The sequence below is a fragment of the Lingula anatina genome, chromosome 5 (genome assembly GCF_051362555.1).
Source record: "Lingula anatina isolate TDL-2025a chromosome 5, LinAna3.0, whole genome shotgun sequence".
In the NCBI taxonomy this organism is placed as follows: Eukaryota; Metazoa; Brachiopoda; class Lingulata; order Lingulida; family Lingulidae; genus Lingula; species Lingula anatina.
In genome coordinates, this window is record NC_141771.1 from 8,810,981 (window position 1) to 8,825,153 (window position 14,173).

Consider the following 14,173-nt stretch of genomic DNA (forward strand, 5'->3'; position numbering starts at 1 on the left):
TTTTGTTCTGGGTAAAATAATGTAATGGAACTTATTTAAGTCGTCAGAATGTATATAACTTAAACTGATGATATTATTACTAGTGAAAATGAAGCTATGATATTTGGCACATTTAACTTTATCTGGCCTTTATCTGTTTTCGTATGTTTAGGCCTATATTTACTCGTACATGGGGATTTTGAAAATTTCTACTTACAATTTTAAAAGGTCTGGTACCTCTGTTTGGCAAAGATACACCTGCAGTTCATATTGAAATTGAATGAGATATATGTTAATGTGCCCTTAAGTTTACTTTTTACCGAAACTGCATTTTACAGATTTTCTGATTTCTTTGCCTTCAAACCTAGGAGATACACCACATCATACTGTTTACAAGATGAAATTGTATGTCAGAATAAGGACATTTTTGTAATAATAATTTTATTTTCAAAAACTACACTTTCAAGAATAATGTTTTGAATAAAAGTTATGAATCAATGAATCAAAATATCTATTACATGAAAGTACACATTAAACTCCTTAAACTGCTAAAAAGTCATAACTTACCAATACATTCATATACTTTATACATAAACATATTACACTTGACTTGTTTAACCAAATAAAAAAAAACTCAAACACATCTCATTTCTATTTAATAACTCTTACTATACAAGCCCAAACTAATTTGGACCACTTTTCAACAAAATCACAGTTCAGAATTAATAAAATTCTTCCATCTCCATACCTACCAAACCTCTTAAAATTAAAAATCATATCATATAACAGAAATCATTACTGCACTCCCCACATTCAATCACAACACTTAAATGATGTCCTACCCCCCTTCCCACATTTTTCCCATACAATTACGCTTACTCCAGCTGGTGGTACAATACCAGGAGGCGGTATCGCCTCTCTGATCCTCTAGTTAGTTGTGCAACTAATAAAACAACCTATAACTTGTTGGTAGTGACATTATTCACAGACGCCGTTAACACACTTCTGATCTGGTGTACAACAAGTGTAGTAGTCGCTGTACGCGCAGCACGCTTCGTCAGCGGGACAGGGATGATCTTGACAAGTTAACGGACGGGGAGGAGGTGTGGGAGGGTCGTAGGCGCACCCGTCGCCATGACATCGTGTGCCTTGGGCGATATTGGCGACTAACAACTCCAAAGCTGACGTGTCCTGCATAGGGGAAGAGAAACTGAAGGGGCCAAACCAACGTGTACCAAACACAGGCCCGGTGGAATTATGGAAGGGCCGGCCGTCTCGATACGATATGTTACACGGTTTCTTCACCGTTGGCTCACATATCGATTTTGATAGCAGAGAACGCATGTTCGTTGCCAAGTAACCCCTGTAAAGTTTAGCGTGAGCCTGATCAGAAACGTCTGCGAGATAGCGTAGATTGCGTACGAATATTCCTTTGAACATTTTTGCGTCGTTGTCACATGTTTGGTTCCCCAAGTCGCAATATTCCATCAAAACGCCGTGTTTGGATGACAAGGTCATTGTTGCATTGGCAACCATTTGGGCTACGTTCAACAAAGAAGTCTGGTTTGTTGCTTTGTAAAGTTCTGCAAGGCCACCGAGAAAAACGCCACTGTTGCACGTAATACCATAAACGTGGTTTGGCGTGCAGTTATTAATATTTATGCCGTCTGCAATCTGGAAGGTTAAAGGATTGATCACGAAGTTCTTCGCTAAAAAGTCCATTGTGAGGTTAACACGTGACATCAGCTCTTGTCGTCTGCTTCTAGAGGACGTCAGGTGATATAGCCTCGCTCCCAGTTGTAGCATCTAAAAATATTGCAAAAGTTGTAATAAGAACGCTTGCAAGCATCCTTGATTTCGTAACAGTAAATGTCATGTCCGACTTTTCTGAAAATTACTTCTTACAAAGGAGGGTTTTGTCTACAATACCTTCTTTTAATAACAGACGTCTCCAAGGTAAAACTCTTACCTGGACATTGGTAATCGTCTGCTTGGCGTTGACATCCTGGTCGAACCACATGCCTCCATGACAGTTGCTAGTATTTGTATCCCAGCCGTTTTTCCAGTTCCAGTCGTAGATCTGCTGAGCGGACGACAGGAAAGTGGAGTCCCCAAGGAGCTGAAATATTTAAGTAATCTATGAAGTAAACTATAGCGCAGATGTTGGCGCCATTGCAGACTTCAATGCCAAGCTTAAGATCGCTATGACTAAATCTCTAAATTTCTATCTGATTTAAAGACCTCAGCCCTACACAAATGAAAAAAATGACAAGTTCTAGATTAATCCCTTAGAGCAGAGCACAACAAATGTTTAATAAACTAAAAAATAAATAAAATCAGAGAGAGAGAGAGAGAGACTACAGTTCGCTTAGGACGAAAGCTTTCATATTTATAAACAATCGGACTATAATGTAAAAGTACACTGGAACTTTTTATCATGAAATAAATGTTTGAACACTTAGGTTGTGGTAATGATTTTCCAAAAGGTGCATATGGGATTCAACAGACATAAAATGTACCAACTGAAGTACATCATATGATCTTATAATTTATAATACACAATAAAGAACATACATGTTCCTGGCTTATCAGCTTAAAGACCAATCAAACAAGTTGCTGTGGGTGGTGGCGATACGTGCATGTGCGTGCGTTTGTGTCATCCGCTATGAATTGCGATTGTGAAAATATTATTCCAGCATGCCCTTACCTCAGCAATTCTTGCAAAACTCAGTCCATACCACGCCATATCGTCATACGATGGTTGGGGTCCGTAAGCCCTCAGAAGTTGAGACAAGTTTCTGTGCGAACTGTGGACTACAGAGATATAGCGAGAGTTGTTGGCGAATGCCATGAAGTTAGTGAGAACTTCAAGCACGGCGCCATTTCGCCAGAAGCCGTCAAAACCATTCCACGTCTAAACAATAGAACAGAAATGATCAAACTGATTATTTTCTTTAAACAGTTTAAAGGAAATAGATTACGATTTGATTTTGACATAAATAAGCGTTTTTTGCAATTGGTTATCAAAAACAATGGGCCGAGGGATAAATTTAAAAAATTCAACTTCAAAAATGTTGAAAAAAAGAATATCTTATGTAGATCTAATAAATTTGTTAAAAATTACCGATTTTGCTTGGAGTAGCCTATTAATTATTTTTTCAATCTATCTATGCACTTATTTTAGTTTCATTTCATTATATCCTATCTATTCATTTAACGACCTATTATTATTATTATTATTACAGCTTTGTTTTGCATATTGAATAATTTATATGCTACTTGAATCAAACTGACACCCGAGCGTGCAAAAAAAAAGTCTGTATAATTATCCCGGCATGGTTTCAGGCTACTGTAGGCCTATATATAGCCTATGTAGCTCGATCGTATTAGGACTACATGTACCAGTACTTGCCTGGTAGCTGAACAAGCCTGCGATGGGAGATGGCCACCAGTTCTGTTGAAAGGCGTATTCTGTCCTGCAGGCCCAGTAGGCCGCCTCATCTCCGCCAAACATTGCCAGGGTACACTGAGATGTTGTGTCGTTCCAATCTGATACACCGGTCCCGAGTACCTTTCGCGGAGCACCCCTGACGCTCCCATTGTTTGGATTAAAGTAGGGTGCGATTCGTGATACGCCCTGTTTATAATGGCACCCTGCACGACCGAAGCACCAAATGAGTACAGAGATATACACTCCAATTTGGAGTACCTGAACCATCAGTGTGCCATATGGCTCGGTGTCATGTCCCAGATGCTCGCACTCCTCAGCTCCCCGCAAACGCTGCGCTCTTTGCTCAACAGAGGTGCCTCCCGGCCTGCCCCTATCGGACGCACCGTGAACTGTGGGATCATGTGATTAAAGAAACATTACATATTGATTACTTTTTAAAGTAATGGAAAATGGTGACCACGTTAATCAATTAGACTAAGTATATAACTGTGTACATTTTTGTTGACATCGCAGGGGGCTGCCATTTTTCTGTTTCCGGCTACCAGCACATGCGCATTGTTGGCATGACTTGAGCAATCGGCGCTTGCACCCCGCACACGCTGAGCCATTTGCCTCAAAAGGCCAAAATATTTTGCTCAGCTGCGTGAGAGGCCAAAATCTCACCAAAATACCCCCGCAAACGATGAGAAAACGGCGCAGCGCAAGTGGCGCGCGCCAATTGCTCACCGTGTGCGGGGGGGGGAGGGGGGGGGTTGCAACTGTCACTTGTTCAGATTATATGTGATACACGGAGGACGCAAGGGGACACGCCACGACAGACCACAATATGGTGAATTATGTCAACCCAGGACAGGACAAAATATCTTATAACTTATTGGGGCGTTTGGCATGTAGATACTCCGAAATAAATATCTTTGTAAACGTATCACTATTATGGGCATGATGTTTTTTATTATATATCGTTATTTTAATAGTTCTAAGCATTAGATTAACCTTTTTGACCAATGTTGTAGGGCCTATATAAGGGGTCGGAAAATTTACAAAATGTACTAAAACCATGCAAAGTGGACCAAAACCATCGGTACCGCCAGCGCTTATGCTGGTGGTGCAATTAAAACTATATGTTCCACTTCAGACGGTGCCCCATTGAGGTAATGTGCTTTTATTTATTTTATTATTTTTTTCATCAGTTTATTTTTCAATTCAATGTTAGGCCTATATAGGCTAACCTTTGCGTTCCAAATCTCACCAGTTGGAGGCGTTTATCTTAAAGGTTATAGAATTGGGTGACACACTTAGGCCAATTACAAATGCCCATCTCTCCCTTCTGATAAGCCACCTTACTAGGCTGCTGATTAGTGAATCAACTTGAATATATCTGCAGAGGTTTTTTTTTTTTTTTTTTTTTTTTTTTTTATGAGAAGGATCGGCTTATTATGTGCATTCATTCTTAATGCATATTTATTCTTATCTGTCCTTTGTCAGTACTCAAAATGTTTATCCTTGAAAATCTGGAGTTGTACTTCCAGTTTTCCACAGTCGTTCAGCCTTCTCACATTTGTAAGCAGGTGGAGAGCACGGGTCCCTGTGATAAGGACAAAAAGACAAGGTGTGTCTGATATAAATTGCCAACCTAGGCACACGAGTGAACTTGCTTTGATAACACTGTTTGTCTGTGAATATTGGTCGACATATTTGCAAGGTAAATGCATTCTGATGACATGGCGGCTTGCTGTGACGGCGTTTGGTGTAGACTGCTGATCGATATATATTTGCCAGGTAAATACATTCTCATGACGTGGCGGCTTGCTGTGACGGCGTTTGGTGTAGACTGGTCGACAAATTTGTCAGGTAAATACATAAATTATCTCCCAGCAAATTAAAATATAATACATTTCTAATTTGAAAACACTTTCAATACATACAGCAAATACAAACCTATGGATATGGTATCCAAGCGGGCAAAATCATGTTGTTTCAACTTTGTTGACAAAGATGGGCGAAGTTCGATAACGGTAGTAAAACTAACATATACTAGGTACAATCACTGTTACAGGACAGAGTACCGAGCTATCTTAAAGGTACATACGAACCGAGCATCGGTGGAGCGTGGATTCCCAGTAACACATGTAAACCACTTCTACTAGTTTCTTTTACGACTCAAATAAATTCAACATGCCAAGGGATAAACTGAATAGATCACTTGATCAGCCATAAAAGAGCTTTAGGCTGTATTCCCAGAGCTTTTAGATCGATCTATCCCCGCGGGGAGTCTCACTAGATTACTGTCAGATAATCCGGCTTAAATGTCCGTCCCGCCTACTACAAGCTGTAAGGGGGTAATTAACTTTCGTGTCCGCTCGGGTGACAGCTATTTAGTGTGAACCCCCAGGGAGTTAGGTCGATCTAAAGTAGATCGATCTAATCTCTGGAAATGGGATCTTAGACTGCTCCTTTCTTTAAATTTTTGGTCAGAAATTTAACCTACTTTCGTGACCTACTTTTCTGCCCCATTAACATACAGCATATAGAATGCTAGCAGAAAAATCCGCTCAAACATCATTTTCGAGTAAAATTAAACAATACCTGTGGATAATTCTCTTAGTTATACTACTTGAAACTATATGCTGGTATTTGGTTGGTTTTTGTGACTTTGTATGCATCTTTAATTAAGATAATGATGTTTTTTGAGCTCCTAGAAAATTCTGGTTACCTAGATCTGCGCAGGCTAGCCTTAGGCTAAACCAAAATTGATAAGTCGGCAACTGTATATAAACATGGTCGGTAGACAAATATATAGAGGGTACCGGAGGAGTGAAGTAGAGCAGAGCTCATAAATGTGGAATTTCATGTCAGCTGGACATATAACATCTAAAAACTCGTCACAATCTTTTAAAAAAGATAAATCATTGCACAGCAATCGTGGTTCGGTTGGTTTGAAACAAATGCGATTCAGGTTTCAGTTGCGAACTACTTCCTGGTTTTCACAAGGTCCTTCAAGGACTCTAAAACATCGCAACACATACCATCAAGGCTCCGTTCACATGGAAAATCTATTTTCTAAAAATCTATTTTCGATATCTTGTGATCACGGTCTGTGCCCTGGATACCCCGCGGCGTAATTACTTGCAGCGCGAGCGAGTTACTTCCAAAGCTGTAATTAATTCTCGGCTGCGCTCGGAGGAGATTCTGATACCTTGAACCATGAGCAGTAGGAAGTAAGAAAGTAAATGGCGGTCGCGGTTGCTTTGAAAAATGTGTTTGTCATTTTTGTGCAACAACAACATCCCCTTTGACCTTCCTCCAACTTGTTTTGCACTACCACTAGCCATATTACGCGTCTGTATGCTTGAGTCGTCACAACTAAACTGATGAACTTCACAGCTTAGAGATACTACTGCTCATGCGTCAAGGTATCAGAATCTCCTCCGAGCGCAGCCGAGAATTAATAACAGCTTTGGAAGTAACTCGCTCGCGCTGCCAGTAATTACGCCTCGGGGTATCCAGGGCACAGACCTTGATCACAAGATACCGAAAATAGATTTTTAGATTTTTAGAAAATAAATTTTCCGTGTGAACGGAGCCCAACACCTATGGGCATATCAGATTACATACATTACAGCCTCGGGGGAATTCATTTCCCTTGGCGCTCTTTGTCGCGCTGTCGGTCGATGCAACATATATTTCAAAACAAATTGACTGCAAATTAAGCAGGATTTTCACCTTCAAGTATCGTAACACGTTTCATATCATGTCCCTATTATTTCTACAAGTATTTTTACAAAAGGAAAATGTTATCTCACTTTGTTGTTGGAAAAACTGCTTATTTTTTTCTCTGAGCCCACGTTTTCACTCCCGTTCACCTCCAGGTAGAAGTGACCGCTCAGGTTCACGGCTTACACCATTTGACGTCACACTTCCGGCACAATCCTGTCTCCTCCGGTACCCTCTATTTAATATCGGTGTGTGGGAGCAACGGTACGGTGCGCGTGTAACAGTAATTTTTTAGGGGTTGTATCGATGAGTATAATGCAAAAATTTACTAGGGGGAGTAACGGTACAGACACGTATCTGTGCGTGGGAGTATCGGCACGGGGGCGTATATGGATGAAACCATTTCCAATATGGTAGCGTTCATTTATTATTTGATTGATTATCATCAGCGCTGAATTATTTTATCATTCCTAATAGGTTGATCATTGCAAGTGGATGGCACTGAACGAGCACTGGTACAGTGCATGCAAAACATATTGAACTGAACATCAAACAGAAATATCACATTAAATTATCTATTTATTAATTATGGATTTCACTTCTATTATTGCGGGAGCTTAATTTGTCAAAATATTATTTCACATACAATATAAGAAATAACAAATATTTGGGCTTACCCGCTATCTGGTATTTATTGGTAGAAAAACTGGTAGCCTATAGGCACAGATAATCAGTTTTTAAACAAATTATATACAGATTCTTGATTTTAAAGCATTACATAAGATAATGAAAAACGGATAATCATTTTATATCATAGATGGCAGTGTCATAATCACCATCGATCAACTTACTTCTGCCAAATAGTAAGATTAGCGACTATTGTAGTACATTTTTTACAAGGTTGACAAAGGTTGAAAAACCCAGTCCAGTGTGAATTTGTCTCTTTTCCTCATTCGATTCAACTTATACTTTACACGACTTCCAAATCGTATTTGCAGGTTAAATCTTTTAAGGATTTCAGGATTCACCTTTTTAAACTGGTTTCTGAGCAGTTAATATTAACCAGGCGTCCCTTGGGGTGTTTTGGCGAAGAGATATGCTTACATTGTACATATTTTACCCCTTCAAATTGAAAAATTTTCTATTTTGGCATTTTGAGCACCTGCTTATACAACACGTTATACATAATTATGAATATGATATAAAATTCAAACCCACCCACGGAAGGCCCACAGCTTGGAATATTAGTCTCAATAAGGCAGAGGCTTTTTTCCATTTTTCTTAATAAGTCGACACATTGCCAATGAATCCTTGTGATGAAGAAAGGAGACGTTGACGTTTGTCCATATAGACTTATATCCTGGATAAAGTCTAACTACATATGTATCTTAATATCTAAAAGCTCCCTTGAATCTTAGTCATCCGAAATCATTATATTAGATTTTCATAAAAGATGCCTGCTTGGTGTACGTGTACTGCTTGGTGTGCTTGTCGATAAATAGTAAAATGGTATATGTAATCGCCTCAGAAAAAGGTAGGTTACAGAAAGATATAAGCAAAAATATATTATTATGTTACAGGATAACATAGAATAATGCAGTTGAGCACAAAGGCTGTAGAAAGCGGGGGGACAAAAAGACAATTTTTGATAAATGGTGGAACCTGCAAATGAAAATGGCACAGATGCAAGTGGATGGCGATGATTACCAACAACGCACAGTTTTAGAAATAATTAAAGATTTGAAAGGAGAAAGGACAAAAATAATGTAGAGGCTCAACAAACTGAACATTTTCACAAGAAGCTCTCTGTCACAGATTTTGATGGTTGTTACAGAAATAGAGTGAAAGATAGAATCAAAATATTTGAACCGGATAAAGTGAATGCAGATGATCGTGGCAACGAGAGTTACAACAACAAATATCACACAAGTTTAGAAGGTGGCTCACTGAATGACGTTAATCCTTCAAATGACAATGAAGTAGACTCGCTTGAAAACAACAACAATAATTGTGATCAGTGCAAACCGTCCAAACGTAAGAATGAAGGATGTGAGCAAAGTCTTCCAAATGTTAAAAGTAGGAAACGTCTGTCCGACCCAACTGAAACAGATGAATGCGACATTCAAGGTGAACCGCGCATCAAGATTAAACATGACACTGCCGATGTCAGTGTTACCTTACCAAATCCATCGAATGCAGAAACAGGTGCTACTGCAGTGAAATTACCTGTCATCAGCTTTCAAGCAAAGAGCTCACCTGTATGCCATAAAACAGACGAAGATGATTCACAGAATCCTTTAAGTGATAACAAAGTAGAATCGCTTGAAAACAGCAACAGTAATTGTTATGTGTTCAAACCTACAAAACGTAAGAATGATGGAAGACTTGCAAAGAAACGTCCTACTTCAGATGAAACTCTTCCTGACCCAAATGAAATAGAGGAATACGGCATTCCAGTTGTACAGCGTATCGATGAGAGTCTTACCTTTCCAAAATCATCGAATGGAGACACAGATGCTACTGCACTGAAAATGCCTTTCACAAGATTCGAATCAAATAGGGGACAATTATCTGACAACAACCGGCCTGTTTGCCAAACAGACGAACACTCTGGTAAGTATACATGAACAATGCCTAGCTTAGTATTATTTCTAATTGTAAGTTTTGCCAAATGTTGCGATGTCGCTTCAGCTGGAAGAATTCAATTACTTTACAAATTTTATTGAATCTTTCTCCCATATATAAATTACATTTGAGAAAAGCTTATTGTTTAACGTGTTCACCAGTCTTCAGATGTTTAAATGGAGGTATATAAAACATTTTTCTCTAACACATTTTGTCACAAATGTCACATTATGAAATAATCCCTGTACGGGTACATGTATATTTTGCACTGACCACCTGTTTCAAGAAACCAAAGGGGATTATAAAGCATTAGTACCGTTTGTGTCATTTTTAATGTAGGTGAAGAGGACAGTGACGGCGTGCAATCGCCCCATGAAGTTGACGGTGAAGTACATAATGTACCCAAATCTCCCAACTCTGCGAGAATGCAGGGAATCCATCTCATTTTTGTTAACGATGATTTTGGTGACACAGGCTTGTCCAAAAGAAAAGGATCAGAAATTGACACAGGTTTGCAAAGTTTGTTTTCAAAAATGTATTGAATTGACTCATATTTGAAAATGCCATTATATGACCGAAACATTGCATTTTATTGCTTAATATGTATTTAGTTAGCTTCGATTAAGACTGTATTATTATGGCGTACCAGTATGTTTGACATGTTATTTTTTTCTTGCAGAAACGATGAAAGAGCTGTTTGAGTCCCTTGGCTTCAAGGTTGTTATCTACCAAAATTGTAATCATGAACAAACTATGAATGCTCTTAAAGAGGCTGCAGATAAAAACTATAGTGTTTATATGTTGTTTTTTTGCACCATATCATCCCACGGCAAAGACTGTGGAATTTTTACTTCTGATGGTCGATTGATTCAATTGAGTGAGTTTTACGCCAACTTTCAATCCCAGAGCTGTCCAACTTTACGAGGCACACCGAAAGTGTTCATTATCCAATCCTGTCTAGGATCAAAGGATCTATTACGTAAGTTAAAGGTTTTCCAGCATTAAGTGCATGTGAGAAAAAACGAAAGACCGTTTTCATTAATGTTTATCATTAATTAACAAAGCTACCATTTTATCTTGCCACGAAGAGAATAATAAATGAAAAAAAGTCTTGAACGCTTTTAAAAGTTTAACACGTTGCTCAATCAGCTGCTTTTTAGTTTATTAAATGTAAAGGTAACGCTTTTGACAACAAAATTGGTAAATCAGTACTTTTATAACTTTTCTGTAATGTTCTGAAAAAAAACAAAACTAAATGTGCGATTATATCTGTAAAAAAGTTATTGGCACAGCATAATTTGCAAATGAATCGGTCATCCATTTATAAATATAATTATATTTACAGTTGATAACGTAAATGTAAAATAATGTTTAAAGTCATTGCAAATGTATATCAGAACTTTATGAAGCTGTTACTTTACTACAGCTGCAGCCACAGATGCGTCTGAGACCCACGAGCCGATCAGCGCATCTAACCACGGGGTGCATGTACCAAGTGAAAGGGACTTCTATATCATGTATGCAACATTGCCCGGCCACGTCGCTTACAGACTGGAAGACGGTTCTCCTTTCATACGTGCCTTGCTAGAGTGCATCGAGAGGTACAGCGAGGGTCCTGTCAAGCGTTCTTTACAACAAATTAGGGAAGAGATTAATGCTGAACTCAGTAGAGGTTTTGATGTCCCAACTTCAACTGATGATTGTGGAAGTACAGCCAGGCAGCAGTCGTGCTGGGATGTGAATACTTTAAGATTTCCCATCTTTTTGAGAAAATAGATACTTCATATTGTGCATAAAAAGTATTGTGCTTTTCGCCAGAAAAATTTTGAAAGTGGTGCAGAGGTGCTTTCCCCCTTCCATTTTCTTATACATTATCCCTCCCCCATATGCGCTGTCCGCGCAGAGGCCTAGCAATTTAAGATAGAGCTGCGATTGATTCGCAGATCTGTCAGTCCGCAAATAAACTTATTCTGAGTGCTCTGAAAAATATTTTTGACAGAATTGCTTGGCAGAATTGACGTTACTTTCTAGTCCTTGGATGCAAGGATCTGTGTTTAGTTTACCGTTAACCACTGCCATCTCGCCTACACCACAGTAGTCAATACACCCCTTGCTAAGTGGGGTTCCTTATTAAATAGGTACACTGTACTATTTGTCGTTAAGCGTTTATTGATCCAACTTGACAATGATCGCTATCTGAAACAGAAGAGTAAATTACATAAGTCTACATAAATGATAATCCATATACTTATGTCGACAAGACACAGAAAATTGCGAACTTACTTCTTACCAGCCGTTTAACCAAACTCTTGCGAGTCCATTAATGCTGACTGTGCCTAATCTCATTTCACCTGAGAACAGTATATTTATCAATGCCCAGTTATTGCAATGGCAGTTGTCCATGCCAGAGTTCCGGTATACCATCTGATTTGACGTAGACGGGTCCTGGCAGTGATCACTGTTTTCCTAAAAAAAAAGCCCTTTCAAAATAACGGCGATTGTGCAGACATCTTCTGATGGTAAACTTGGAAACATGATTTGCCCTGCTGTTAAGTTGCAGTCAAGAATCTAAATATCATGAAACGTTTTCTGCGAGAAAGGCTTATTAACATTCTCTCTTCTTTGGGTGTTGTTTCCTTCAGTCGACGTTAATTTTGTCCATGAATCTATTTGGTTATAATGTTGATGAATTGTTTTAATGAAAAAAAAAAAAGAACAATTGTCTGGCAATTCAGCGGTCAAAGCTCTCATGTCAATCACCCAGTAAAAAATCTTTCCCTTAAGAGCCGAATGAAAAAAGAATAATAATAATTGTTGGAGTATTTTGAATTATTTTGAATTGTACTTTGTTTATAGACTATAAGATATATGGCATTTCTCAAATCAAGAGGTCTGTATCGCCAAAAGTTTGCTCTGTTCCTTCTTATCTTGACCTACATTGGTGCATTTGGTTAGATAGAAAACGTTTGCATATTGAAGATGCCCTGCGTGTCAGGGCACAGTAAAGCTAGCTTGTTAACTATTCGCACCTTTTCATGGGATAGTTTTGCTGATATGGGTTACATATGAAATCAAGATCAAGCTGGCAAAACTGAAATCTAGAACCCAGGGTAACTGAAGACAAATATACAGAGCAAATTCAGCTTACAAGCCAGGGGCTGATGCAGGATTATTTGAAAGGGTCCGCGGATGCATACCCCCCCCCCCCCCCCCCCTCTCCCTTGTCTTGGGGTTTGGTACCTGTTGAAGGGCCCCTAAAATTTTTGGGATTTCATAGAGCGAACGATGCAATTTGGTAGAACTGCTAGTCAAAATTCTAAATTCAAGAGGGGACCATTAGTGTGATATTTTTTCAGAAATCTGCCACCGCAAGCATGGTATGCTGTTTTGCTACTTCATTGATATTATTGGTTTTGTAGTGCAATATTATGTACACTGTAAAACTATATTGTTTCCTACATTAAGACATGTATATATATGTCCTGCATTTGTGCATTTTGGTTGGATTGTAATGTAGGCTAATACTAAAGTGCAGAGACTTTTATTTTTTGGGGTAACTTTTATATATTATTCAGTATTGAATGAGATACACTTTTATTGATACATGTAGTTTAAATTTATAAAAAGCAGAAGATCTGCATATACATTGTTTTGGATCTTCGTTATGTAGACCTATAGCCTAGCTAGATGGTTAGTCCAGAACTCAAGATCTACCAAAGAAATTAAACATGTACAGTCTTAATTGTGTATTAAAGACAATCATATACAGTAGAGTGAATTCAGCATGTAGAGAATAAAAATAATATGTAAGTGTACATGTATACATGCATATACTGTATTTTATTCTCTACCCTTACAGCCAGCTGAGTGGTAGCATTAAATCCATGCAAATATACTAGTATTATAGAGAAAAAAGGATTGGCCATGCAGGGACATATCTTTGAATATCCGTTAAAAAGATTTGTGGCCCTGGTATAGGATAACTATTTTACAATAGAATGGCTGTACTCAATTCGGTCCCTTTATTTATAGAAAACTATTGAATTCATTCTTATCACCTCTACTGACAGTTCCTTGGTGTCACATGTCTGATATCAGTTGCCAACTGAGACACACCTTGCTTTCTACAGTTTGTCTGTTAGATTAGTCAGCTTTCCAGGGCTGAGGGGTGGATAATATGACACAAATTTTTTGAGGGTAAATATTGTACAGAATGGCTATACTCAATCCCATCCCATTATTTATTTTAAACTGTTTATTTTAATTAATTTATTTATTATTATTAAGTTATCCTCGAGATGGGGTGCTAACATGTAAGCTCTTCTTGTTGACAATGTTTGGAACTGCGAGGATATGTGTTGACTATTCATCAAAACCATTTATTTATTTATTTATTTATTTATT

At 38.4% G+C, this 14,173-nt stretch overlaps 2 protein-coding genes across 2 annotated transcripts; one reads left to right on the forward strand and one right to left on the reverse strand.

Moving 5' to 3' along the window:
- Nucleotides 1–425: 425 nt before the first annotated feature.
- Nucleotides 426–4,150, reverse strand: LOC106154774 (uncharacterized). The gene is made up of 4 exons (XM_013529253.2): nt 3,392–4,150; nt 2,687–2,893; nt 1,949–2,098; nt 426–1,785 (listed from the first exon to the last, which is right to left on the reverse strand). The coding sequence occupies exons 1-4, from the start codon at nt 3,695–3,697 to the stop codon at nt 958–960; spliced, it is 1,491 nt and encodes a 496-aa protein (XP_013384707.2). The 5' UTR covers nt 3,698–4,150; the 3' UTR covers nt 426–957.
- A 629-nt stretch (nt 4,151–4,779) lies between these two features.
- LOC147761595 (caspase-3-like) lies at nt 4,780–14,164 on the forward strand. Its single transcript, XM_087012449.1, has 5 exons — nt 4,780–5,281; nt 8,725–9,757; nt 10,109–10,279; nt 10,449–10,748; nt 11,196–14,164. Exons 2-5 carry the CDS (start codon nt 9,676–9,678, stop codon nt 11,543–11,545), a joined length of 903 nt encoding a protein of 300 aa, XP_086868575.1. The 5' UTR covers nt 4,780–5,281; nt 8,725–9,675; the 3' UTR covers nt 11,546–14,164.
- The last annotated feature ends 9 nt before the right edge of the window (nt 14,165–14,173 follow it).

What these genes read in the sequence shown, in the direction of transcription:
- LOC106154774 (XM_013529253.2), bottom strand. Translation starts at nt 3,697, where the DNA reads ATGGTTCAGGTACTCCAAATTGGAGTGTATATCTCTGTACTCATTTGG. An exon ending in CAGGCTTGTTCAGCTACCAG is followed by an intron (nt 2,894 to 3,391) that starts GCAAGTACTGGT and finishes TCTATTGTTTAG; the next exon opens with ACGTGGAATGGTTTTGACGG. An exon ending in AGACGATTACCAATGTCCAG is followed by an intron (nt 1,786 to 1,948) that starts GTAAGAGTTTTA and finishes CAATATTTTTAG; the next exon opens with ATGCTACAACTGGGAGCGAG.
- LOC147761595 (XM_087012449.1), top strand. Translation starts at nt 9,676, where the DNA reads ATGCCTTTCACAAGATTCGAATCAAATAGGGGACAATTATCTGACAAC. An exon ending in CCAAACAGACGAACACTCTG is followed by an intron (nt 9,758 to 10,108) that starts GTAAGTATACAT and finishes TTTTTAATGTAG; the next exon opens with GTGAAGAGGACAGTGACGGC. An exon ending in AGGATCAGAAATTGACACAG is followed by an intron (nt 10,280 to 10,448) that starts GTTTGCAAAGTT and finishes TTTTTCTTGCAG; the next exon opens with AAACGATGAAAGAGCTGTTT.